General features: G+C 34.8%; 5 protein-coding genes and 1 pseudogene across 6 annotated transcripts; 3 read left to right on the forward strand and 3 right to left on the reverse strand.

The window, feature by feature from the left end:
- The first annotated feature begins 994 nt into the window (after positions 1-994).
- On the forward strand, positions 995-3,523 carry LOC104703851 (leucine-rich repeat extensin-like protein 2). Its single transcript, XM_010419937.3, has one exon. The coding sequence runs from the start codon at positions 1,161-1,163 to the stop codon at positions 3,327-3,329; it is 2,169 nt and encodes a 722-aa protein (XP_010418239.1). The 5' UTR covers positions 995-1,160; the 3' UTR covers positions 3,330-3,523.
- A 172-nt stretch (positions 3,524-3,695) lies between these two features.
- Positions 3,696-5,238, reverse strand: LOC104703852 (rho GDP-dissociation inhibitor 1-like). Its single transcript, XM_010419938.3, has 5 exons — positions 4,902-5,238; positions 4,692-4,758; positions 4,242-4,466; positions 4,026-4,150; positions 3,696-3,917 (listed from the first exon to the last, which is right to left on the reverse strand). The coding sequence occupies exons 1-5, from the start codon at positions 5,085-5,087 to the stop codon at positions 3,846-3,848; spliced, it is 675 nt and encodes a 224-aa protein (XP_010418240.1). The 5' UTR covers positions 5,088-5,238; the 3' UTR covers positions 3,696-3,845.
- Positions 5,239-11,046: 5,808 nt separating this feature from the next.
- LOC104703854 (uncharacterized) lies at positions 11,047-12,187 on the forward strand. The gene is made up of 2 exons (XM_010419939.3): positions 11,047-11,146; positions 11,462-12,187. Exons 1-2 carry the CDS (start codon positions 11,132-11,134, stop codon positions 11,978-11,980), a joined length of 534 nt encoding a protein of 177 aa, XP_010418241.1. The 5' UTR covers positions 11,047-11,131; the 3' UTR covers positions 11,981-12,187.
- Positions 12,188-13,007: 820 nt separating this feature from the next.
- Positions 13,008-14,658, reverse strand: LOC104703853 (uncharacterized; annotated as a pseudogene). The gene has a single exon (XR_015561484.1). The product of XR_015561484.1 is annotated as an uncharacterized LOC104703853 (transcript).
- Positions 14,659-16,185: 1,527 nt separating this feature from the next.
- LOC104703855 (uncharacterized) lies at positions 16,186-17,579 on the forward strand. Its single transcript, XM_010419940.3, has one exon. The coding sequence runs from the start codon at positions 16,418-16,420 to the stop codon at positions 17,318-17,320; it is 903 nt and encodes a 300-aa protein (XP_010418242.1). The 5' UTR covers positions 16,186-16,417; the 3' UTR covers positions 17,321-17,579.
- A 2,372-nt stretch (positions 17,580-19,951) lies between these two features.
- Positions 19,952-20,767, reverse strand: LOC104703857 (14 kDa proline-rich protein DC2.15). The gene has a single exon (XM_010419941.3). The coding sequence runs from the start codon at positions 20,679-20,681 to the stop codon at positions 20,208-20,210; it is 474 nt and encodes a 157-aa protein (XP_010418243.1). The 5' UTR covers positions 20,682-20,767; the 3' UTR covers positions 19,952-20,207.
- Positions 20,768-25,986: the final 5,219 nt, after the last annotated feature.

The raw sequence follows: 25,986 nt of genomic DNA on the forward strand, positions 1-25,986 counted from the left end.
TTATAAATCTCGATTCAATGTTTTTAATTTGATTATCGAAACTTGTGTTTTTGGTGTAACCGTTCCTTGATGTTTTTTTAGTTTGTCGTCAAGATCAGTTTTTTACATTTTTTTTTTTTTACATTTTTTTCTTTTTGGCTAAGTTTGAAGTAGTGTAAGGGTTTCAATAGAACAATGCTCATGGCCTCTATATCATCAGCACTAAATCTTGACTAATGCACGCAGTTACCAAAAGACCAATCTGATTGTGTGTGTTAAAGCTTAGTTTTGAGCTTTAAGTGGTGAAACAACTCTCTGGTCTCTCTAAATTAGCATTGAATCTTTTTGCTTAAGATATCAGGAATGCAGAATGAAGTTTAAAGCTAGTTTTATGGTGAGTTTACTTCATTTTACCTAATCCTTTTCTCACATCTTCTGATCAATATAAATAATAAATCCGTAGAGCTTTTTTTCTTCTTGTACATTTTAACCAGTCAATAAAGAATTAAGCTCCAAGTTTCTTATAATGCACAAGGATTACATGGAGATACAGCTAACTTTCATATGCAGTTAAATGAAACAGAGGAATGCTTTAACCAACAGGTGAGATTTTGAACAGTTATGTTCGTTAAAAAAGTTCAAAAAGTATATTTGAAGATACTGTATGTTATATATTGTCTGTGACAGACATGCATCCAAGTTATAGCATACATATTACATACAGATAGATAGATGTGCATTCATGTCCTTTTAAGAGTTGTACATTAAAAACCATATTATTTTGAATTATCGAGAAACGCGTTTTAATGTAGGTGCTTTCAGAGAATCTTTGGGGACATGTATCCAAGTTTATACTATATAGAGTTTAAAGTCGGTGACGGTGGCTCCAATCTAATGGCCGCGTAATTAAAGGTCAGTCTTTTGTCTCCTCCCTTAGACGTGCCAATCAATATGTCAATATTAAACTATAGACACAAATTGATTGATTACTTAATAATTCTCTATGAAATTTAGATACGACTTCTGAGTGTTTTTATTTTATAAACAAGCACATGGAGTTCTTAGATATCACAAAATTAGTGAGGTAGGGTCTCTTGTCCCATGTGCTAAAAACTACATTTTCTCCCAACAAAAACCTCTCAGTTTTTCTCAAACTCTCTTGAAACAAAGCAAAGAAAACAATGTTGTTGTTACCTTCTTCTCTTCGTTTATTCTTCTTTCTCTTCCTCTTGTTCTCCGTTTGTTTCTTGCAGATTAAAGCCGCTGATGATGATGATGATATAAGCGGAGACGGTATCAAAGTAGACCCGAGTCTCACCTTCGAAAACCCGAGTCTTCGACAAGCCTACATTGCTCTTCAGTCATGGAAACAAGCTATTTTCTCTGATCCTTTTAACTTCACAGCTAACTGGAATGGCTCTGATGTATGTTCCTACAACGGTATCTTCTGTGCTCCTTCTCCTTCTTCGAAAACTCGAGTTGTTGCGGGTATTGATCTTAACCATGCGGACATGGCTGGTTATTTACCACGTGAGCTTGGTCTCCTCACTGATCTTGCTCTCTTCCATCTCAACTCAAACCGTTTCTGTGGAGAAGTTCCCATCACGTTTAAACACATGAAGCTTCTCTTCGAGCTTGACTTGAGTAACAACCGTTTCGTTGGAAAGTTCCCTAACGTTGTCTTGTCTTTGCCTGCACTCAAGTTCTTGGATCTCCGTTACAACGAGTTTGAAGGCGGTATCCCAGCTAAGCTTTTCGATAAAGAGCTCGACGCAATATTCTTGAACCATAACAGGTTTAGGTTTGGGATACCCGAAAACATGGGAAACTCTCCTGTTTCAGCTCTTGTTCTTGCTGATAACGATCTTGGAGGTTGCATACCTGGTAGTATCGGTTTAATGGGAAAGACTCTTAACGAGATCATCCTCTCTAACGATAACTTAACCGGTTGCTTAACACCACAGATCGGTAATCTCAAGAATGTGACAGTCTTCGACATCAGTTTCAACAGTTTAAGCGGTCCATTACCGTCAAGCATCGGAAACATGAAGAGTTTGGAACAGCTCAACGTTGCTAACAATAGATTCACAGGAGTTATACCAAGTAGCATTTGTCAGCTCTCTAACCTTGAGAACTTCACTTACTCTTCCAACTTCTTCACTGGCGATGCACCGAGATGCGCGGCTCTTTCGGGAGATGACGTGGCGGTTAATGGCTCGATGAATTGTATTGCTGGTAAAGAACGTCAAAGATCGTCTGAAGAGTGTTCTTCTCCAGCCTCACGCCCTGTTGATTGTAGTAAGTTTGGTTGCAACAACTTTTTATCTCCTCCGCCGCCACCGTCTTTTAGGATGTCACCTACCGTCCGAGTACTACCTCCCCCGGCAACACCGCCACCGTCTTCGAGAATGTCGCCTACGTTTAGAGCAACTCCGCCGCCGCCTTCTTTTAAGATGTCGCCTACTTTTAGAGCAACTCCGCCACCGCCTTCTTCTAAAATGTCGCCTTCCGTTAAAGCGTATTCTCCTCCGCCACCGCCGAAGTATGAGCCATCTTCGCCTCCTCCTCCTTCTTCCGGAATGTCGCCTACCGTGAGAGCATACCCTCCGCCGCCCCCGCCGCCATACATCTACTCATCTCCCCCACCGCCGTCGCCATCTCCTCCTCCGCCGTATGTCTACTCATCTCCTCCGCCACCTCCGCCCGTAGTTAACTGTCCACCCACAGCACAAAGTCCACCACCGCCCCAATATTGGCAAACTCCTTCTCCAAGGGAATACTATCCATCACCGCCTTACTACCAATACACGTCTTCTCCGCCACCGTCACCACCGGCTACTTACTACGCCGCTCAATCTCCACCGCCGCCGCCTCCGGTATACTACCCACCCGTAACAACAAGTCCTCCTCCACCACCGGTCTACTACACACCGGTAACACAATCTCCTCCGCCACCGCCGGTCTACTATCCGCCGGTTACACAAAGTCCACCTCCGCCACCAGTATATTACCCTCCGGTAACACACAGCCCTCCACCGCCGCCAGTCTACTATCCGCCGGTGACACAAAGCCCTCCGCCGCCACCAGTCTACTATCCGCCGGTGACACAAAGCCCTTCACCGCCGCCACCGGTCTACTATCCACCGGCAAGCCCAAACCATTCTCCGCCACCACCGGAGTATCAATCACCACCACCAAAGGGATGCAACGACAGTCCAAGTAACGATCATCACCACCAAACACCAACACAACCTTCTCCGCCGCCTCCGTCATACGACGACACACCTCTTCCGCCTATCCGCGGTGTCTCTTACGCGTCACCTCCTCCACCATCAATCCCATACTACTAAGTTTAAACCATGCATCAAACTAGTGCTTAAACGTGGACACACTAGTCACAACGATTAAAATTCTTTTGGCTTCGAACCTATTTGTGTGTTTTGGTTGATACGAGACATTCGAGTTATTATTTTTTACCGCGATGAATATTTTGTTCTTTTATTTCTTGATTAAACAGAGAATATGAAGTATATAGTTTCGCTTATTTTCCTATTGGTTACCCATCTTTTATATGTATTTTCTTCGATAATGTTAAGTATAAATATACATTCCTTTCACTCTAGAAGTTCACGATTTGAACTTCTTAGAGTAACACTAACACTCGAAGGAGATTGTGTGTTTGCGAAGTTTAAAAAGTAAAGAGAAAATATCACAAATGCAAAAAAAATAGTATCTTATTCATGCTCATTTAATCGAAAACTAAATAACTTTGTCTAGTCTGCATAATCGAATGTAAGATAATAAAAAAATAAATTATCAAAAAATGAGCTTTGGTTTAGACTTGAGAGAATGTATGATTCGGTGGATCATTGCCAACTCTTGCGGATGTCGAAGGTGTAGTTGATCTCCAAGTAGCACTTATTATCGTCATCAACGAACTGAAATATGTTACAAGATAGCCTCAAACTCATCAAATTTGGTAAAATTAACTAAATTCTAGTTATGAAAACCAAATGCTTAATTATCTTTCGCAAGGAATAATATACCTTAGTTCTTGCGGAATAGGATCCTCTAGCAAACATACCAGACGGTGTCGTTTCTTCAGGCATTACACGTTGGTAAGGCTCAGCTTGAGGACTAAACGTCCCAAGCATTGCTTTCGTACTATCCACTGCTCATAAGAAACAAAAATACCGAACATTAAAATTCGGAAAAATACATTAAACAACGACGAAGATACCAGCAATAAGGAAAAAAATTACCCTTAACACCAGTTTTCCATACGGTATTGTTATAGCGAAGGCCTGAAACGATATTGTTTGTGACACGGAAGTTGAAGACAAGAGTGTACTTAGAACCTTCCTTTATGGTAAACCAAGGGCCTTTCGGGTTCGGCAACCCATCCTCGGGTATCGTCAATACCATTTCCTCTCTGTCCGGTGATCTAATTGTGAGTTCTAGTATCTTTACTACCGGATCCGGTGTCTCTGCATTTCATTTTTTAGTAAGCTAGCCAAAATGTCATTCAACTATAACATGCATGATTCGTCCCTCTTGTACATAATACTTAACTTGAATCAGAACTACTGAGACCCTATCACCCTAATAAACTTTTTAATCATTTGAGAGCTATATACACATTTGAGTCTTAATCGATATTCTAAAACCAGTTACGAACCATAGATCTAAACCAAGTTATGTATTTGGTTTACCTCCAACATCCTCTAAATCCACGACGCCAAGAAGCTGTTCCTTCCATCTCCTCAAGCTTTCATCATCCTATCATTCGTAGAAAATATAAAATTTTATTAGATCCTTAAGTTTCCATTTGATGCAAGAAAAATCATATTATTGATTTTCCATTTCACTAAATTCATACAAAAATATATTATTATATGAACAAGAAATAAGATAAATTAAACCTTGTCTTTCTCAAGTTGTTCTTTGAGAGCGATCATGGGACCGAGTTGGAGCTTCTTGTCTTCATCGTCTTCATCATCCTCTGTCGGAGACAAAGAGCTCTGACTGTTCTGTCTGCTTAACCCAATTTCTTTTTCTGATGTCTCTCCTGAAGCTTCTCCTTCATTCTTCTCATCATCCAAAGCCATCTTAATTTTCCTCTAACCAAACAACAAAACAAAAAAAAATCGAATTCTCTTGTTGATCTAATAAGATCTTAGACGATGTCAACCGTTGGGTTGGATTAGAATGCTACAATAGCTATAGAGGAGAGAAGAGAGATGAGAGAAAGAGAGTTTTGGTGTGTTTTTGTTGAGGGAAGTTTATATTTGGAGCTTGAAGAAATGGTCATGTGGTGATCCTATAATCTTGTAAATCTCAGTCTCAAATCAAGATTGTCTAAATATATAGGTATTCTATAATGCACGTATAGTTGTATGGATACACGTAAGTACGTAACACGTCTAAAGGACTGTCCTATGTACATATGTAATGTGGGGAATTAAAATAACTTATCCGAGAATAGATTCGTGTAGTTGGGCTATTGTCAGTTTCTTAACCCAATTGTGGCCTTGTGGGGTTTTTAATTTGTAGTGGATTCTATTCGAGTGGAACTAGAAAAAAAAAATGTAACGGGACAAGAGGTACAAATTCGGAAATTTCAATGTAAGCAACCCTATATCTTGGCTAGCTGGAGGAAGAGGATCAAACTAGGTTTTTTTCACTCGGAGTCTTAAACCAGTTTTGATCCTTGATTTTCTCTTAACTGAGCTAAATTGAAACCCAATTCCAACCCTATGTGCATTCAACTTGGAATATGCATATAGTAGATCATATGAAATCTCCAACCCATAGCCCATACTACTAGTTCCCGACGGATATAGAAACTAACTCGGGTACAATTTGTCATTTAATAAGTGTTTATAGTGTGGCCAATCATGATAAAATAATAAATCGCAGTGGAAAGATTCGAACCTTTTAGGCTTTAGCCATTGAACGACTATAAAAATTGGTCACGGACAAAAAAAAACTTTTTTGAGAATGTGATATTCATGGATTTTATTCATAAACGTATATTTACCGTCTTGTCTTTGAGTTTTTTGGATGCGTTTGGTTTTCTTTCTATAGTAAATATTTATATACTGATCATGAATATTTTTAAAAAGCTTTACCTAGAATTCATTGTCCTAGAACGTTAAAATTCAACGTCATCATATCATCAACATTTGTGCATGTGAATGCATGTGGATATCTATGAATGTATTATAAAGTTTTTTTTTTTTTTTTTTTTTTTGTGCACCCAAGTTTGATTTATTTATTTATAATTATGTATTGTAAAGTTGTAGATATTAATTAAATAAAATACTCTTCTATAGGGACCATTATAGTTGCCAAATTTGATGTGAATGAAGCAGAAAAAAAAGAAGAAGAATGTGCTTTAGAAAAGGAATTTATAAATGACAACTCTGAAAAGTAGAACGCTCTTTCCAGAAGGATATACAGTACTAAAATGGTAATCATATCCAATTCTCTTATGTCATTTCAAAAAATCTGTAGTTTTCTTCAAGCACAAGAAATATTCTAAAAACCCAAGACACGATAACGTACGTCAAGCTCCTTGTTAAAAGATTTTCTTGTGATTATCAAAGTTTGAATCGATCATAATATAGTATGATATTAATATCCGGGTTTTCACAGTTGTCGGGGGTTAGTAAAAAATTTGGTTCACGTATAAATGTTTCAAATATTTTTTTGTACGTAATTACGTGTAGACATTTTTTTTTGGGTATGGGTGTTAAGATTACGTGTAGACATCAAACATCGTCAACTGTGAAACATTGTGTTTATAAAAACTTGTGGTATATACATAAGAAAATATATTTTTTTAAACTATCGTTATAATCAGTAAATTAGATCGATTTACATGTCTATTTTTGAATGGATACGAATAGTAAAATATTTTTAAAAACTATTTTGTAATAAATATTTCCATCTGACGCCGACAATATCGCAAAAATACTCTTGTGATTTTATTATTTTCCCAAAAAACCACTTTACCATTCAATCAAGTACTATAACTAGTTGAACTATAACTTGTTCAATTAGCTTAGCTTGATTCTTGCAACAAAAAAATTATCTTTAATATAGTATATCTTTATATTAAAAAATTAAATAACAAATTAGCTTCAATTTTTGGACAGTAGAAATTAAATTAGCTTAGAAGAGATAATATATATATATATATATTAATATATATATATATTAGTATATATATATATATATATATTAGTATATAAGATTGGATCAGAAGTTTAGTAAACAAATTAGAAAAATAGATTCGATCTTTGGTTTAGCGGTGGTGGCCAACTATTTGGTGACGGAGAGAGATTCTTACATTATGGAATCAATCTTCACATGTGGCCGACCAATGAATAATCAACAAATGGCAGATCTGTCACCGTTTAACTGAATTGGTGCTTAAAACGAACGGTCGAGAAATAATACAGCTGCTATTAGGAGACAATTATACTTAAGATTGTCCGACTTTAGGATTACACATGTTCAAGGCATGCCCGCATGGGGTCGTCTAACCATAATTCCGATGCAAAAAGCAAATTATTTCCAACTTTATTTTTAATATATATAGATCTGAATGAAAAATTATAATTTAATGATAAAGTGTACGAGAAGACCTACCTTTTTATCAATATTAATTTTCTTTTTATAAAAAAACATATAATTTAAATTTGAATGTTGACAAAATGACGATACTAACACAAATTATATTGTTGACAAAAAAAAATAACACAAATTATTTTATATTATATAATATGTAGATTTATTTCTATACAAATCAGAAACAAATGTTTTTAACAAACTAATATATGATGAGTCTTACTAATTTTTGTTTAGCTGTTGCGGTGACCAAAGATATGTTCAATGACAACTGATGCATTACTATATGGCTAATACAGAAAAAGGTATAATATTTACAATTTTGCTTATCTCCATGTTATATATGAATAAAACTTAGACAAGAAAATTATCCATATACAGTAACATGTTTACCTCATCTAGTTTACCTTTCTAGTTCTTGAAACAAAGGATGGTATGTATTTTATAAGATACAGGCGAGTTTACAAATTTTACTTTCGTAAGATTCTCTAAACCCGATATATAAGTCTTTTCTTCTGTTAGTTTTTTAAAGTATTCTAAAATTATAATGATTCTTTATATGAATTATTATTGATGTTTTTACTCCCATTTTCAGAAAATAAAATAGTAGGACACATCGTTATGGGGCCATCTTAGCCGTCCAACACTTTTTTTTCTTTAATCAGCTTTTCCGCTGGCCTACCTTTACAGATGTAAATTACGTGTCCATACCCATTTGTTGAAATAAAAATTAGCAATTTGATTTCATCTTCAAAATAGCGTTTGATAAAAATTGACACTTCAATTTTCAATGGCGCAGACAATATGCTCCGCCCCTTTTCATATGATAGTCGTTTTCAACTTTTTAACATAGTACTTACATGTCACTAATTAAAGTTATTATACTAGATTTATGAGTATAATTTTTCGCATTCTTAACTAAATGAAATAACATTTTATAATTAATCAAAAACCTTACGAAACAAAGTCTAATTAGTTTTCATACTTAACTTTTTTATAAGCATGGGGATATATTTTCAATAATTTCAGTAAGGATGAAGAAAACATTAATTAATAAAACGTAAAGTTGTTAAATCTGCATATTTGATCATCATTATAATTTCATAATTAAATATACTTTGTTACGACAGATCCTGAAGAGTTCTACACGAAGAGGAAACTGCGGCGAGGATTTTATCTGACGTGGCAAATCAGACCAGGCAGATATGTCATGTGGGTCCAATTTTAAGTGGAATCCTACGTGGCATACAGTCACGAGTCAGCGATCGGAAACAACTTGTCGCCACGTCATTATTTCTGACTTTGGTGGGTCCTACTCACCGGCCTATACTTGTCGTTAAACAGTCCACGTAGATTTATTAACATTGGAAAGGTTTAATTTTTTTTTTAAGCAATGACCTAAAATAAATGTTGGGTAAAAAAAAATAGAAAACTCAAAGCTATAAGAAAAATAAATAAATTTCAGGATAGTACTGATCAACGACTCAAAATATATATATAAAATAAAAGAAAATGCAGTGGTATATTAATAATAATAATGTCTTCAATAAAATAATTCTTCTAATGATGAATTATTATTTTTATATTGTGACATGTAAAAAATTTATAATATACGTAAATTCAGTAAGTGATGATTCTATATATCCCTATTATTAAAAGAAAATCAGACTCACTAATAGTAATATATATGCCGATAGGTCAATTCATATATATGTTTGACTGGATACAAACAAACATATATTCATATATATAAAGTATGTACTATTTCGCTACTTTTTTGATTTTACATTCCATGTGATATCTTATCTGAATCAGTAAATAATTTACTTTTGTACAATGTTAAGCAAACGCAAAAATCCAAATGCTAGAGTTTATAATGAGGATCCCTTTATGATATCGATCGGGTAATTTTATTTGTTGTTCACACTTTATATATCACTCATATATTCTATATCAATTCAAAAAGATAAAAAAAAAAAAAATTGCTAACTCTATCTATATAAAGCAATCCGAAAACAGTTTTCATATGTTATACCAACATTCTTAATATCAGTACCTACTTTATAAATGATCACCTAATCTTCTATGAATAATAAAATTTGCCAACCACCAGGTCTTTCACCAAAACTGTTTTCCGGAGGGATCAATTTTTCAAAAAAGACAAATTTGATGATAAAAAATAGTAAGAACAAAGAAACCAACAAATTAATTGTGATTCTCTTTAACACCATTTTAGGTCTTGTTAGAATTCCCTGGCCGTTAAAGGTCACAATGACTACAGATATTATACTTTCTTATACCATGACGTTTAATTAAGTTGTTGAACATGAAGTCTAACCATGCGCGATCTCGATAGTTGATGATTAGAATTGATGAAAATGTTGACTCACCTTTAGAGTTCTAAGTCGCAGGGCAGTGCTTCTAAGATCGATGTGTTACAAGGTTTAAAACTTTTGATGGACATAATAGCTCCTATTGGTAATATTGCGTAATCGAATAGAAAACCCCATTATACCATTATACATTGAATCGGAGCCAATATATAGGAACATATAAGTATGGTATTTTAAACTTATATCCCTCTGATTAACGTGGGATAAATACATGAATTGTTATTAAAATATTTAAATTTGGTAGAAGGTTAAATCGTTTGGTCAAAATTTTTCTAAACCGATCAACATGCTCAGCCATTATATATTTGTCTATGTTGTTTATATAATTATATTGTTCATAAACATGTTTTACATTATATTGTTCAGAAACATGTTTTCATAAGTTAATATTTCTTCCGTATTTATGTCATTATACTGTTTCATGAAACATATTTTTTTCTATCCAACACCACTTATGAATAAGATCAGTATATATCTAAAACGATATCTAGCCTTATGATTTTCTATACTTTTCATAATTTTTTTTTTACTTTTTGGTTTAATGAAAATTGTAATGCACGGTTAAATCAACTTTTAGACTAGAGATGATTCCATATCACTAAATTCAATTACAATAGTGTTGTATCTCGATTTTCTCCTGACCATCATCACTCCTTCAAAAAATAATATTCATTGTAATTATAGTTTGTTTTCAACCTATAATGATTTATATTAGACGATAATTCAGTATCTTTGCTTACGAAAAAAAAAACTCTTAAATATTTACAAATAGACGTTAATTGCAAGTGGTGTACGATCTTGTTTATGATATTTTATATTTTACACAAACACAAACTGTGCATGATGTGTCTCGTTCTCAAACAAATATAGAACAAAAGCTTCTTTTTCATCTCATTAATTATTATTGCCAGAGAATTATTATACTCAATACGTGATTTTGATTTAGGAAATAATATTTTTTATAAAAAAATAATTTTGATAAAGTTGTATTTGTTTCTCCTATAAATTAAGCCATCTTCTCAACCAAACTCTTCACTCATCAAAGCATCACACAACACACTCATACATACACTTTCTCTTCTCTTCATTTTCTTAGATCCTTAACTCATTTTCTACCTATTCAAATGGCCACCGTCGAGGTATGCAAATATATATGTTCTTAAAATTCATAACGAATTTTCTTGGTTAGTCTAAAGATTGATACAAGCAATCCAATTCTCTATATAAAAAGCTATAAATCAACATACGATTATATGTTCTTTGTTGCGTTAATCTACGTATATGCCAAAGTTTACACATGTTTATATATAATGATCAAGTTTTTAGTTTTTGTAATTGTAAGCTAACAAGTAACAACTAAAACAAACTAGTTGCCGTTTTATACCAAATGAAAACGTCACGCTGTTTTGGAATTGATCTATGTGACTAAAGCTTTTGAAACAATGATTTTGCAGGTTGAACATGTGACTCCAGCACCAGCTGAGACCGTTGAGGTGCCAGCACCAAAGACTGTGGAGCGGGAGGAAGCTGCCGTCGTTGCAGCCGTCGCCGATGCTGCGTCAGCTCCGGTAACAGAATCCGAAGCACCTGTCGAAGTAACGACTAAAGACTTGGTAGTGGAAGAAACAGAGAAACCAGCCGAAGAAACAGAGGAGAAGACAACAGAGGAAGCTCCAGTTGAAACTCCGGAGGTTGTGGAGATCAAGAAAGAGGAAGAAGCTCCGGCGGTTGTAGAGATCAAGAAAGAGGAAGAAGCTCCGGCGGTTGAGACTCCAGCGGTTGTAGAGGAAGAGAGCAAAACAGAAGAAGTTGTAGAGACGAAAAAAGAGGAAGAAGTAGAAGAAAAGAAGACAGAGGAAGCTCCAGCGGTTGTTGAGGAAGACAAGAAGCCAGAAGCAGAGGAGGAGAAACCCACTGAAGTAGCCACCGTGGAAGCCGTCGCCGCAGCTCCAGTGGAGAAGACTGATGAGTAAAGTTTGAAGGAAAAAATCTGTCTTTCGAAAGACAAAAGAAGAAGAAGAAATGTTAGCAAGTAAACTATTTGTTACTTTTTTAAGTACTTTGTGTCTTGTTTTTATGTCGAGTCCATGGCTCTTCTTGAACTTGTTTTTTTTTTTTTTCAATTCTCTTATCTTATGTTTAATGGTTATGATTTTGAATAAGATATACATTATTTTATATATAGCTCGTTTGATCCAAGAGTTACACACTAGCTTGCCTGATCGGTAGTCTTCAAAACAGACGATATTGGAGAGAGTTCACTTCCTGTGTCTCCAAGCAATCTTTGGACCTGAGTGCTGTAATAGCGTTACACCTTGGGACAGCCCTTTTCTCTAGGCTTAAATCCAAGTCCCATAGGGTTTGAAACCACGGTCTTTAGGGGCAAATTCATCTCCTTCACCAGGAACTCAGTCCTCTCCTTCACTGACTCTGCAGATCAAGTAAGACACGGAGGAAAGCGTTTGATCATTGTAGTGATCTCCACTCTGCTGAATCCTATGCCTAAAACTGTGTCAATGGAGCTCAATCTCCTCTGCTCTGGAAAACTAATGCATTGCGTAGAATTCTTGAACACTAAAAGGACTTCATCTCCCAGTAGTAGTCCACACTTCTTCAGGGTCTCAAATGTTCAGAGTGATTGGCCACTTTTTGAACACTACCCATACATCTCCCACAGCAAAGCCTAACCTTTTATAGACATTGACTTTTTCTTCTATTGTTCCCTCCCTCAATCCGTGAACAACACGCAGAGCTTCGAGAAACTTTGAAGAGGTCGGATCAAAACCTCTCTCAACGACCTTCTTGAAAGTTGTCTTTACCACAGAACACGGGTATCAGAGTTTAAAGAAACAGAGGAAAACAATTCATATGAAAATAAGCAGACTGATTCTTTCAACCATTATACCACTTTGATACAACTTAGAAAGTAGAAACTCCCAAGGAGCCCAAGGAACGAATCCATCAAGGGTAACTAATTACTAACTAATCGAACCATGAATCATTGGCTCCTAGGATCATTTCTTAGAACTAATATCTGAAATTTACAGAAGACAATTTCTCTCATTTTCAGAATTTGTGTCGTCACTGAAAGAATGATGCTTGAACCAGAGTTATAAGATGTGGGTTAAGAACCCTTTATTGATTTCATTCGGAAGCTTTACCATCATGCTTTATCGATTTCATTCGGAAGTTTCTCTTCTTTCCAGTGAAGATAGCCATCAACTCAACCACAAGCTCCTCGTCATTGTGCTTCCTCACAAACCTTTTTAAGAAATCATCATCGTTAGATATCAATACAGACGCCATTGAAGGGAGTTTGCTTCCAAGCGATCCTCTAGACATGAGAGCTTTGATTACGTTACACCTTGGCACAATCCTCTTCTCCAAGCTGTATCCAAGTACCTGAGGGAACAACGCCATGTCCTTTAGCAGCCAATTCATCTTCTTCACCACAAACTCAGTCTTCTTTTTAACCGTCTCTATAGACAATCCAAAGAACATAGGAAAACACTTGAGTATCATCGCAAACTCATCTCTGCTGAATCCTAGACCTAGAAATGTTTCAAGAAAGTTCAATATCCTCTGCTCTGAAATACGTATGAACTGCGGATACTTCTTCAACACTTGAATGACCTCGTTTTCATCCAAACCACACATCTTCAAGGTTTCAAATGTCTGACTAATCTTTTCCTCTGAGAATTTCAAAGAGTAAGGCCACTTCTTGAAGATCACCCATACATCTTCCACAGCGAAGCCTAACCTTTTCTAAACATTGACTTTATCTTCTATTGTCTTGTCGTTCATTTCGTAAAAAACATGGAGAGCATTGACAAACTTTGGTTCGGTCGGCTCAAAACCCATCTCAACTATCTTCCTGATGGATTCTTCAAATCTTTCTTTACCACATACAGGTTGACCAGCGGATGTAAGCAACGAGAATAGCAACTTCTGAGACACACCCAAGTCTCTCAAAACCAAAAGATTCCTAATTTTATTCTCCTCCTTACTACCCTGTGGCAAAGAATGACACGACTTGGAACTCTTCTTATCCGTTTCTAAAACCTCTTTGATGAAATCATAGTATCTGCTTATACCTTTACCCGCTCTTTTCCCCAAGATTTCAGGAACTGATGAAACAATTTCAGTGAGCTCAGAGCTCGAAGCTCCTCTTGACTGCAAAAACTGAAGCTTGGGACCAAGTAATTTCTCAGCATCTAGTACAAGCAATGTTGGATAGCCCGTAACGATGCTTGAGATCTGAGAATCTGTGAACCCATTAATTCTCAAAAGACTCAGAACAGAATCAGGATTTGACTTGTCCTTAATGCTGACCTTACCAGAAATCGATTCTGCGAGTTTTTTAGGAAAACCCAATGAGCCAACGAGGTAAGAGACTGTAAAGTTCTTACCTTTACGACCACCTCTAAGGCTCGCGGTGGCAACAACAGAAGAGAAGGATTTGGAAAAAGCAGAGAATAATACACTAAAGTTACGCCATTTCTGTGACTCAATAGATCCTCTTCCACGGAGTATCAGATAATACATACCAAAATCAATCAAATGCCACACCCGTAGACTCGATTCGGTATCAAGGAATTGCCCTAAAATCTCAAAATCCTAATATCGCAAAGAACCCTAAAAAATCGCAAAGAACCAGATTTTGGAGAGGGAAAAAACCAATGTTCGACATTTTGGGTTTTTTTTAAGAGTATATTGGGCCTTTTGGGCCTGACCGTTCAAAAAAGTGTTGAAGCCCATAATGATCTAAATCTATTAATTACGATTATGCCACTCTTTCTCTACAGACAGTATTAAGAATGTACGGACAACGAAACCCTCTACATTTCACTGTTTGTTGTCTTGTCTTTTCAAGTTTTCAATAAAGACTCTGATTGGTGATACGTTTAAACGATGTGGTTAGAAAATTTTGAGTGGTTAAAAAGAGAGCGGTTAAAGATAGCGGATAGAAAAGATGGTACGTTTGAAGAGAGTGATTGAGTATTTTGCTTGATTGGTAGCATTATAGCGGTTGAATAGTACATGTTATATTAAATTATAAAAAATTAGATTAATTTAATTCAATAATAAAATATGAAAGAACATATTATATTTTATAACATGAAAACTTAATAACCATTAAATTATTAAAATTATATGCAATAATAAATATATTTTAAAATTTCTAATTTGAAATATTAATGGTTGTTGTGATGATTATCTAAAACATTTCAAACATATAATTGTAATTTAGTTCTACAATTAGGCTAAATTATAAGTTCTTACAAGTGAATCTGTCATTAAATTAAAATTGTGTATATATTTTTAAAGCCTAAATTAATAACAAAACATAAAAGTTTATTAGACTAATTGAAAATCCAATCAAATTTAACTTCTTCACATGTATTACTACAGATACATTCATATTTTCCACTTTTTTAAAAAATCATCATTATGAACAAATATTTAATGAAAACAAATTATTTAATCTTCTTCGTTTGCAACCGAAGTTGCCAAACACTCATATCTTTTGGTGGTTGGTTTTCATCTTTTCAACTGCTCAAAATCACTTCCAACCACTCATTTCTTCCATCAACTCCAACCGCTCATCTCAAACACCATCTCCAACCGACATGATGATTGGTAGCCATTTGAACATCTGTTTTCCAAAAGAGGCGGTTGAGTGCTACCAATCAAAGCCAAAATATTCTCACAAAAATCATTAGACAAAACTTTAAGGGTGTGAATGGTTGCAGCGGTTGGGACGGACAAATTCATTTGCGGATTAGACCATTTTTTATTTACCATTCATTATGCATAGTCCGCAGTGGTGCGGTGTATAGAAAACAGACACAAAACCGCAGCGGTCCAACTGCGGACCGTTTTTCCTTACAAATAAAGTTGAACCGCAGCGGTCCATTGTCCACACTTAAAATAGAGCGGTCTGATCTGCAGACAGATTTGTCTACCCTGATCGCAGTTACCATTCATTCCCTAAATACACATAAGAGAACAAACAATTTCACGGACTCTTTTAGTTTGGAGACAGTGATCATAATCATCTTTTTTTTAGTTTAGTCACGGGCATGACCTTGAAGTTTGCATCGGACCAACAACGATCCAAAATTTCTTTAGTTGTAACGCAATAAAATGCTCCAAATATTTCTCGAAGTTTGGAACTTTTTCTTTTTTTCCCTCACTTTCTTGCCTTACACATGTTCGTTCGTACGTACCATAACAAATAATCAAATCTCTTACACTTTTATAACACTATACCTTTAATTTGTATCCCCACAAGAGTCACGGGTTACAGTTAAGCTTCGCCTATATATTTACATGTATTCGCTAATTTGATAATAGGGCAGTAAGAGTTTGATTCTTGAAAATCCAAGAAACCCTATTTGAGAACAAAAATGGGTTCGAGGGTTTTGGCTTCTTTATTCATTTTCTTGATCTTCACGGTTATCACATTGCCACCAACGATCCAAGCTTGCACTCCTTGTACTCATCCTCACCCTCCGGTTCCAAAACCTCCACACCACGGTGGCGGTGGTGGCAGCGGTGGTAGCAAGCCCCCGCCGCATCACGGTGGAAAAGGTGGTGGTAAACCCCCAAACCACGGTGGAAAAGGTGGAGGACCGCCGCATCATGGTGGAGGAGGAGCCAAGCCACCGCATCATGGAGGCGGAGGAGGGAAATCACCGCCGGTTGTTAGACCTCCTCCGGTAGTAGTGAGGCCACCGCCAATCATAAGACCTCCACCGGTTGTCTATCCACCACCAATCGTGAGGCCACCGCCAATCACAAGACCTCCCATCATAAGTCCTCCAATTCAACCACCGCCGGTTACAACTCCTCCGGGACTCCTCCCTCCGATCACAACTCCTCCGGGACTTCTCCCTCCAGTCACAACTCCTCCAGGACTTCTCCCTCCAATCATTAACCCACCTCCGGTCACAGTCCCGCCACCATCTTCCGGCTATCCACCATATGGTCCACCTTCCGGTGGAGGAGGAGGAGGAGGGGGAGGAGGAGGCGGTGGCAAACAACCAACGTGTCCGATCAACGCACTGAAGCTTGGAGCTTGTGTTGACGTTTTGGGAGGATTAATCCATATAGGACTTGGAAATCCAGTGGAAAATGTGTGTTGTCCAGTGTTGCAAGGGTTACTTGAGTTAGAAGCAGCCGTTTGTCTTTGTACAACCATAAGACTTAAGCTTCTCAACTTAAACATCTTCATTCCTCTTGCACTTCAAGCTCTCATCACTTGCGGGATCAATCCTCCTCCTGGTTTTGTCTGCCCTCCTCTCACTTGATCTAAAAACACCCACTGGATTTAACAAATGTACGTACGATCAATGGTTCTCGAGGCTTTTGTAATAATTCAAATATATATGTGGTACTGTTGATGATCAGGTTTGTTGATTATCTAGGGTTTTAACAAGTGTTGCTTTCTGTTCTTGTCGTTGTTGTTTTAAGCTAGGTTTTTGCATGGGACTTCTTTAAATTGTTTTCTGTAATCTTTTTTTTTTGTTCCAGCTTCTCGCTGTCTATCTATTTGACTCTTTAGTCCTCTCTCTTTCTCTCTCTCTACATATGTAGAGGAGTTTTTGAATTGTGTGTAATAGACATGCATGCAGATATGGGAACGTGGATGGAACGTACGGATACTTCGTCTTTTCTTGGTTTTTAAAACGTACGGATAAAGCTTTTGAGAAAAGAACCACTATAGTCCTACAAATCATTGTCTTTTGACATAAAAATTACCTAAACTCATACACCGAGGACATTTGTTCTCATAGAGATCTTTGCATTACTCTTAACTCTTAAGGCAATATCTATCATGTCCTTTTCAACAACAAAAAAAAAGTATCATTAGTAGGTCTCTACATAGTGTTCTATAATGCTGATTGAGTGATTGTCTATTTACTTACAAATAGTTCTACAATCTATATGTTAACACCCTTAGTGGATGTGATAATAGATACATAGTTTTGAACGATACTAAATTTTAAAACGGTAAATGATATTTTTTCTCGCTCGGAGGTCACATGTCCCATTTTATTACTATGGATGACAACTAGAGCTCAACTTCTGTGTGCCACTTGAATCAGGGGATTTCGGCAGAGACATGCAAATGTTGAAATGTATCTATGTATGATAATAACGAGCAAAATGAAACTTTAGTCACATATATAAAGAATGGTATTAAGTATTAACTCAAGAAAAAACTAATAGATTTTTTTTTCTTACTTTGGTCACTAGCTAATTATAAACTTTGTTTATTTACAACGTATTCTTTTATTGATAAAATATATTTATAATGTGTTCCACTATTCAAATGCACATAGCTTCTACTGTTCCCACAGCCTATGTACCTACGCACAATGTTCCTTTGCACAAGTTGAGTAAGAAGAAAACAAAAATAGTTCACGGGCTCCATATAGATCCATTGAAATTTAATTGTTCATTAGGGGCCATCCAACTAGGAAATGCCAGGCAACACAATCGTGGCATAAAACCGTAGTCTCGCCATTTTAGCACATAAAAATAATGAAAGTCTCAATTATTATGTTAAAAAAGAAAAAGAAAAAAACAAAATTGCGTGGAGCAGAGTTATCGACTAGAGATATTGATCAAATTTTTTAAGAATTTGGTTTTCACGTCAAAATTTATTCGTCATTCATAATTGAACTTGTTAGATATGGCCTGTGTGACGAAAAATCAGTTTCCATTGTTCCAAATACCGGCTACGCTAGCAAAAAGAAGAATTTCAAGAGTCAAGTAATCTGTCCTAGACCAAAACTCAGTAATGATCTGCACAATATGCCTTTTTATTATGTGCTACATATATATGTCTAGTTTGTTTAGTTACACGATACCATTACGACTATATGAGTTCAATCAAAAATGAAATGTTACTGACACGTATCTGCCCCGTTTACTTGAATGTTCGTTAGATTTAGCTTAACAATGTATACTACGGATCAATAAACATGATTTGGCCAATGAAAAAAATTGGTTTTATATCCTATATTTTCATACGGAGAAAATTTGTGTTTCTTTTTCCTTTTTTTTTTTTTTTGTCTTTTTTCTTTTTTCATATATATCATTTCTTAAACAAATTCAACATGGAAACTGGAGCTGAAAAATATATCTAGACTTGTAGGGGGATGCACCTTAAATCCCTTGTTTTTCGTCTATAAAGTTGACCATCCATCTATTTTTTTTTAAAATGTTTATCCCTGATTATTGCATATACACACATTTTTCAGTTGATTTAATCGAATCCCTATCCATTTGTCAGTGTCACTAAAATGATAAGAGGTTGACGCAGTTTTCTAAATATCTAATCTGATGCGCGACATGTACCATATCTTTGTCGTAAAAATCTTTGGATGTTATAACGCCCGAGTGTTTTTCTCTCTTCAACTTCCAGTGTTTATAGAACTATTATTTTTTGGAGATAACAAGCTTTTTGTTATATACGAAATTTTAGGTTAATAATCGACACGTACGCATGTAGGCCTTAGTCTTATATTATAGGAAGTAGGATCATCAGATCATGGAGGTTCCGAGCTTCGAAAGATCGTTTATTAGTTCGATTATTTGTCGAGGTCTAGTTATGCATTAGACAACGCACACTGTACGGATGATGACGACGATTGGTTGGACTTTAGTTTTTGCCTTGAGCCTAGCTTCTTCGTTTCTTGTTTGACTTCTTCGTTGTTGAGAGTTGGGACCTTATGTACTGCCTAAGCATTTCCCTTAATTTTGATGGTTGAACCTTCTGTTTCCACACAAGGCATTACAGTCTACAAATTGTATGGTTTAATAGATCTGGTTTAATTGGTTTATATCTTTGAAATGATTTTGTTGTATGTATTTAGCTTGGACTTATATGTGATAAGATTTAACTGATTTACATTATACAAAAAAATGTCAGATCATATAAACTGTTATTTTATTGATTTATACACCAAATACACACACTTCCAATGAAACTATATATGTAAGAGGACAACACGTACATATAACTGTGAAAGTTTATAATCGTACAATCAAACACACATACATTAGTAACTAGATGAACACACAAAGACAAGACAAACAACGACAATCATATAGAATAGTTTATTTAGAAATCATCTTGTTTGGTATATATTGATACATGAAGTGTGTGATGTATAATTAGGTTCTTGATTAGCATTGGAAACCAGGGGGAACTTTTTTGCTGCAAACATTGAGAAGCAGACTGAGAGAGATCGGAATGTTCAGGTTGATCCCGAGGATATTAGCCTTGAGTGCGGTGCAAAGGCAAGCTGCAGCCTCAAGATCAGCGAGTCCTTGGATGAGGGTGCAACATGGCTCGACCGGTGGCTTGCCCAGGGTGATATTGAGTAGGCCGTTGAGCACGTTGGCGCAAACTCCTAGCTTAAGAGCGTCTTTAGGGCATTTGGCTGTGGTCGGGCTAGGGCTAGGTTTTGGGGTTGGGTTCGGTTTTGGGGTAGGTTTTGGCTTAGGAGAGGGGCTAGGGCTAGGTTTTGGCTTGGGAGAAGGGCAACCGCAGTTACCGCAGGCGGAGATTGTTGTGAAGAAGAGGAAGTTGAGAATCAAGAAAAAGGCTAAAGGTTTTGTGGTTCTTGAAGCCATTGTTATAATTCCTCTTTTGCTCATACTGTTTACTTTGGTGGGTGTGAATTTGGATGAGGAGATAAAAGGAGGATTCGAAGTGCCTTTTATAGTAGTTTGAAGGACATGGACAGATGGTTCATATATGACTTCATATATATATATATATGATATTTTTAAAGGAAAAAATATCAGTGAAGTTATTTTTGTTTATAATTTACTTTGAATTACTGATGAAAAGAGGTTATCTGATATATGAATGTCCAACTTACACAGAGCGTATTAATTAGTTTGGTGATTTTTATACTCTGTATTCGAGAAGATTCTTCCAACAAAAAGCATTTGTATGATTATATATGACCTTTTGTGTATATGTGTGTATATCTTTTTTTTTTTTGTGGCGAGTGATTTATTTGTTTAGTGTTTTTTAGTGTTATTATTCTTTTCATTATATTCTTGACAATTAAAATTGAAACTGAAGGAAAAGGCCAAGATTGAAACCATGTGTGATCCTTGGAGCATATTGATCTGGCAATCAACATATGGATTCTTAAGGGTGACTCTTTGGAGTTTTGTTAGGCTCCCAGATTATGATGAAACTCTTCTTGAACTTATCCTTTAGGTAGTATTTTTTTCTAAATAAATTAAAGTATGACAAAGTTTCAATCTAATTGCTCTACAACCTAGGCATATATATCGTCGAAAAGGAGACGGTCTGACATACAGATTCACTTAATTTGTATACTTTTTAAGCAACTTCATGTATCCTCTGTTTTCAAATTATCCAAAAATATGTGAAAGTTCTAGAAATCATGTAGAAATTTCAAGAACATGCAAATTACCTCTTTCTAAAACTAAGCAATTAAGCATGCATGGAGAAACCCAATAACCATAATGTATTAGCTTTACGAATCTATGTTATACAATAGATTTTTTTTTTTTTTTTGATATGTAGAGAGCAAGCTCTAGATGTACGAAAACCGAAAACATTAGCTAGCCACAACAAACTATAAAATTAGATGTGTTCGCTTACAAATATTTGTTTTTGTATTTTTATAAATTTTAATGTCTTTGTTTTGTTTTAAGGGTTGGCATAACTAACTAAACTTAATATTAATATATCTTTCAAATGTCTAATGATTAAACTCTAAAAAAAAAAGAACCTAGCTATAAAATTTCAACCCGTAATCTTCAATCTCCCATAAGTCAATGTTCTTAAAGATATACCAACTGTGATGTCCACATGAATGTTAACAAAGAAGTAAAAATTTCTAACCGTGATGTTAAGAGTTTCCATACTTTCATGTTTTTCAAATGATTAACATTTTCTTCAGGATATGTGGAACTGCTGATAGCATTTGAAAACAAGATAAGCTGATGAGAAGTGTACATACTTCAGATAGATGACCAAATATGTCTTAGTTATAATTTGTACACGTGTCACATTGATGATGAAAGACTATCCATTCTACTGATTGTGAACTTGTGTGTAAACACTTGTATGATTCTGTACACAAAATTTTTATGTGGAAGTCGTTTAAGTATTAGTTTTTCTATAAAGTTCTAGCGATAGTGTACTTGTGTGTCAAAAACATTTATGATTTCTGTACACAATTTTTGTTATTTTATTTATGTGGAAGTCCTTTTAATATCAATTCCAGGTTAACATATATAGTGAGTACTCGTGATTACATACGTTACTGATATAGCGAGATACTGTATTTGGATAGTTTTGAGCAAACACTCGATAAATTGGATAGTTTATAAGATAATTACATACTTAGGTATTTTTGAGATTGAACTTCAAAAGTGTGTTGGAAGAATTTTCTCAGCATTTCTTGTCTTTAAACATTTTTCTATCATATTGTCTGCCTAGCATATAGGGCCTTCACCCATAAATTGGCCCAATAGTTTAAGTATTGCAGAAACCCACGGGCCACGGCCTGTTTTAGCTACCCTCAAGCCACATGGACTATGTTGTATTTAATTTAATTTAATGTATTTGTAATACATTTTAGCACGAAGGTATCCTTAAATATATATAACTGTATGTAAATGAAATGATGTTGCACAGAGATGAATCAAGAAAAACAAAACTTTACCAGTCAATCAAATACACACACATATATATATATATATATATTTAAGCGCTATATCGTAGTTTAATTGTATTAATTAGGATTCAGACCACACATGCGTGACAATGAATGTATGAGTGCGATGCTAATTATAGTTGTATTGTACTTCTTCTTAATGAGAAAGAGATGGATGTGAGACTATAACTGTATAAAGATGTGTATAGATGAGAATTATTGAGTTTTAAAATAAATCAATAAATATACTTTTTCCGGTCAACCTGTGCATAAACAGCGTACGTTCTTGTCAGCGTAAGTTCTTTAAATTCTTGAAATATGGGAGAAAAAAAAATGTAACTGGTACATTAAAAGCCCTTTAAATTGGATTGCATCAAGTGTTTTAAAACTGACCGGTCGGTTAATAGAATTTGAAATTCAGTTTTTCAAATGAAACTATTTTGGAAAAATGTACAAGATTATATACATATGTACAGAGAATATTATACTGAACTTTAATTGGGCACCCTTATTCAATAAAAAAAATAATTACTGGATTAAAAATTTCTGGATAAATCTTTCTGAATTTATATGACCATTGTAGACTCTCATACAATAAAAACTGAATTTTATTAATTATTGAAGTTTGAATTTCTAAAAATAAAATTTCTTCTGATTTGGAATGTTTAGTTTATCGAAACATTAATCATCATAAATGCTTGAGTTATTTCTTCCATTTGAACGACCACCTTATAAACTTTTTTTTTTCTGACGTCGTATACTTACAAGACCGTAAAAAAATCTACACGAAAATCTTATACTAAAGCTGATTCTTTTTATACGTTAATTTCATGTTTTGTTATTTTTATACCAGCATATATTGTCAAATAAATACTTGGTTGAATACCTATCAAATGCAAATATCCTGTTACGTACGTGCTCCTAACTAGCTAGTAGCTAGTAACTACTATCACATTTTAACTTTGGTTGAACTGATCTGGCTCTTACTAAACTGGTTATTAAGGATTAAAAAACAAAAAAGAGGGTTAAAAATTTGAACACCGTTCCCGGAGGAGACCAAGAAGATTCTTAGGGCAAAGCGTGAAGTTAAAAGGCTGTCGAGAAAAAAAACATTACAATTACAAACTTACATCTTTCACAAAACCCTAGTTCTTCCCAACCAAACTCCCTCCTTGGCTCTTCTTTTTATTTCAATTCCAAACCCCATCCATATTTGTTTTATTTATCTATTTATTTTGGATCTTATAATCATTACACACTTTATAATATACTATTAGTATTCATGCAATTTGAATATGAAAGTGAGAATGACAAAGTAAACCTTAGGGATACTTAGCTAGCACAGTAGTCACTGAACTTTTCCAAGCAACGATGCAACGTCCCAAAACTTTGCAAACTATCAGCTTAGTCCATATATACGTTAAGTCTATCTGTAGCCCTTGCTACCAAATTTTATTGATTAATTAAGTGAAAACAATACGATTATAGATATATTGTTGGTAATTAATAGAATTTTGACGTACAATTCTACATGTAATGAGTAGTTACGTATATATGCACCATATAAGAAGATTATCGTTAATTGGAGAATTTGGGAAAATGGATCTACTTTTCCAAAAGTGATAGTGAGAGTCGTTTTGAATAGCTTTCGAAGATGTAAGGATATATAGTGATATGTTTTAGTACTTAAATACCTTGAGTCAAGTATGGACATGAATTCAAACCATTTATGATTACGTGCGGAATGGGAGTATGCATTATTCTATTGTTTCTTTAGCATTTTTTTGCAATTGTTTACGAGAATTGCTTTAATTATGTGTTTACATATTTCAACGTTGTGGCCTCCTCATGTTACTACACGACCCACTCTCCCAAAAGTTTCCTCACTATTAAAAAACTATTTTCACCATAAAATTTCAAGTATAGTAGTATATACCTTTTTAATGCATTATGTCTGATTTTTTTTGAGGTTTAACTTAATACTATATCTCTTATATTCTCATTTGTACTAATTATTATTTTATACAACTAGATGAAGCTGGTATAACTCTGGCATGATTAATGATCGAGAGAAATATAATATTGATAATCTGTATGCTTTGAGAAAATCCAGAGCTTGTGTATCACTTTTTATTTGTGTGTGTGTGTGTGTATCAATTCTTATATACCTGCATATGCATATTTAGCTGTAAATCATATGGTTGGTACTTGGTATACATAATTTAACCAAAGATAACAAAAATTATAGCCACATGCACATAAAGTAATAAAGCATTTTTTTGTGTCTCATATTTTAAAAATTAAATGACTTCTACTTATTGTGTATCGAAAAAAATATTTATCATTAATATAAACTAATCAATTGCACCAAATAGAAAAATGGTTAGTGCCAACCGAAATCTCTATAATATCTTTTTTTTGTTTACCAAAAGTATATAGTTTAGCTAGTAAATTGTGATGTGAATAACTCTATTCACGATAAGATAAATTATATATTGAGTGATACAAAAAGATTTACAAAAATAGTGAACACTAGTATCTATTCGAACCAACTATGTTATACTATGAATACTCAGGATAAATTATATATTGAGTATATATACTTATTATTCGTTGGTTAAAAAAATGCGTACTTAGTTAGACAAGGTAGTTAATATGATTAGGGTAGATTATTATACTTACGAAAAACAAAAAGAGAAGTGGAAGACGACACAGAGAAAATGGGTGTCATTAAGTGAGAATTTCAAAATTTTCAGTGCGATTTGTTTTATTAGTCCGTCGTTGGCAGCTTCCATTCTCTTTCCATTCTTCCATTCTTCTATTCTTCCATTTTGTTTTTGTAAATCTCTAAATTTCAAAAGATTCCATAAGCACAGTAGACCACTATATTTTAAAGCTAACAATACTATATTTTATAATGGTAGGATGACAAAGTGATTAAGATACGCATATCCTAGGCTAGTATACATCTTATTCTATGGATTATATTTATATTGTGTATTATCTAGAGTGTTATTTGAGTAATTTTAGGCATTAAATTATGTGAACTCCTGAACCAGAAAGCAGCCAGCTACTTTACTGTACATCTCGCAGTAGTGCAGAAACATGCAAATATATTTGGGTATCCGCAGACACAAATTACGTTAGATAGATAGGTATATCAAATGCTCATTGAGTCATTGATATGAAAGTTATAGAATGTTCTGTGAAACTGGAAACACATCAGCTAGTCAGATTGCATCAAACTTTGTGTTTCA

Source organism: Camelina sativa, chromosome 7, assembly GCF_030686135.1.
Source record: "Camelina sativa cultivar CO46 ecotype springtype chromosome 7, ASM3068613v1".
NCBI lineage: Eukaryota > Viridiplantae > Streptophyta > Magnoliopsida > Brassicales > Brassicaceae > Camelina > Camelina sativa.

Bases quoted from the DNA above. Each gene is read 5' to 3' on its own strand.
- LOC104703851 (XM_010419937.3), top strand. From the start codon at position 1,161: ATGTTGTTGTTACCTTCTTCTCTTCGTTTATTCTTCTTTCTCTTCCTC.
- LOC104703852 (XM_010419938.3), bottom strand. From the start codon at position 5,087: ATGGCTTTGGATGATGAGAAGAATGAAGGAGAAGCTTCAGGAGAGACA. The intron at 4,759-4,901 runs GTTTAATTTATC...TACGAATGATAG, and splicing joins AACAACTTGAGAAAGACAAG to GATGATGAAAGCTTGAGGAG. The intron at 3,918-4,025 runs GTATATTATTCC...AACATATTTCAG, and splicing joins CCTATTCCGCAAGAACTAAG to TTCGTTGATGACGATAATAA.
- LOC104703855 (XM_010419940.3), top strand. From the start codon at position 16,418: ATGGGTTCGAGGGTTTTGGCTTCTTTATTCATTTTCTTGATCTTCACG.
- LOC104703857 (XM_010419941.3), bottom strand. From the start codon at position 20,681: ATGAGCAAAAGAGGAATTATAACAATGGCTTCAAGAACCACAAAACCT.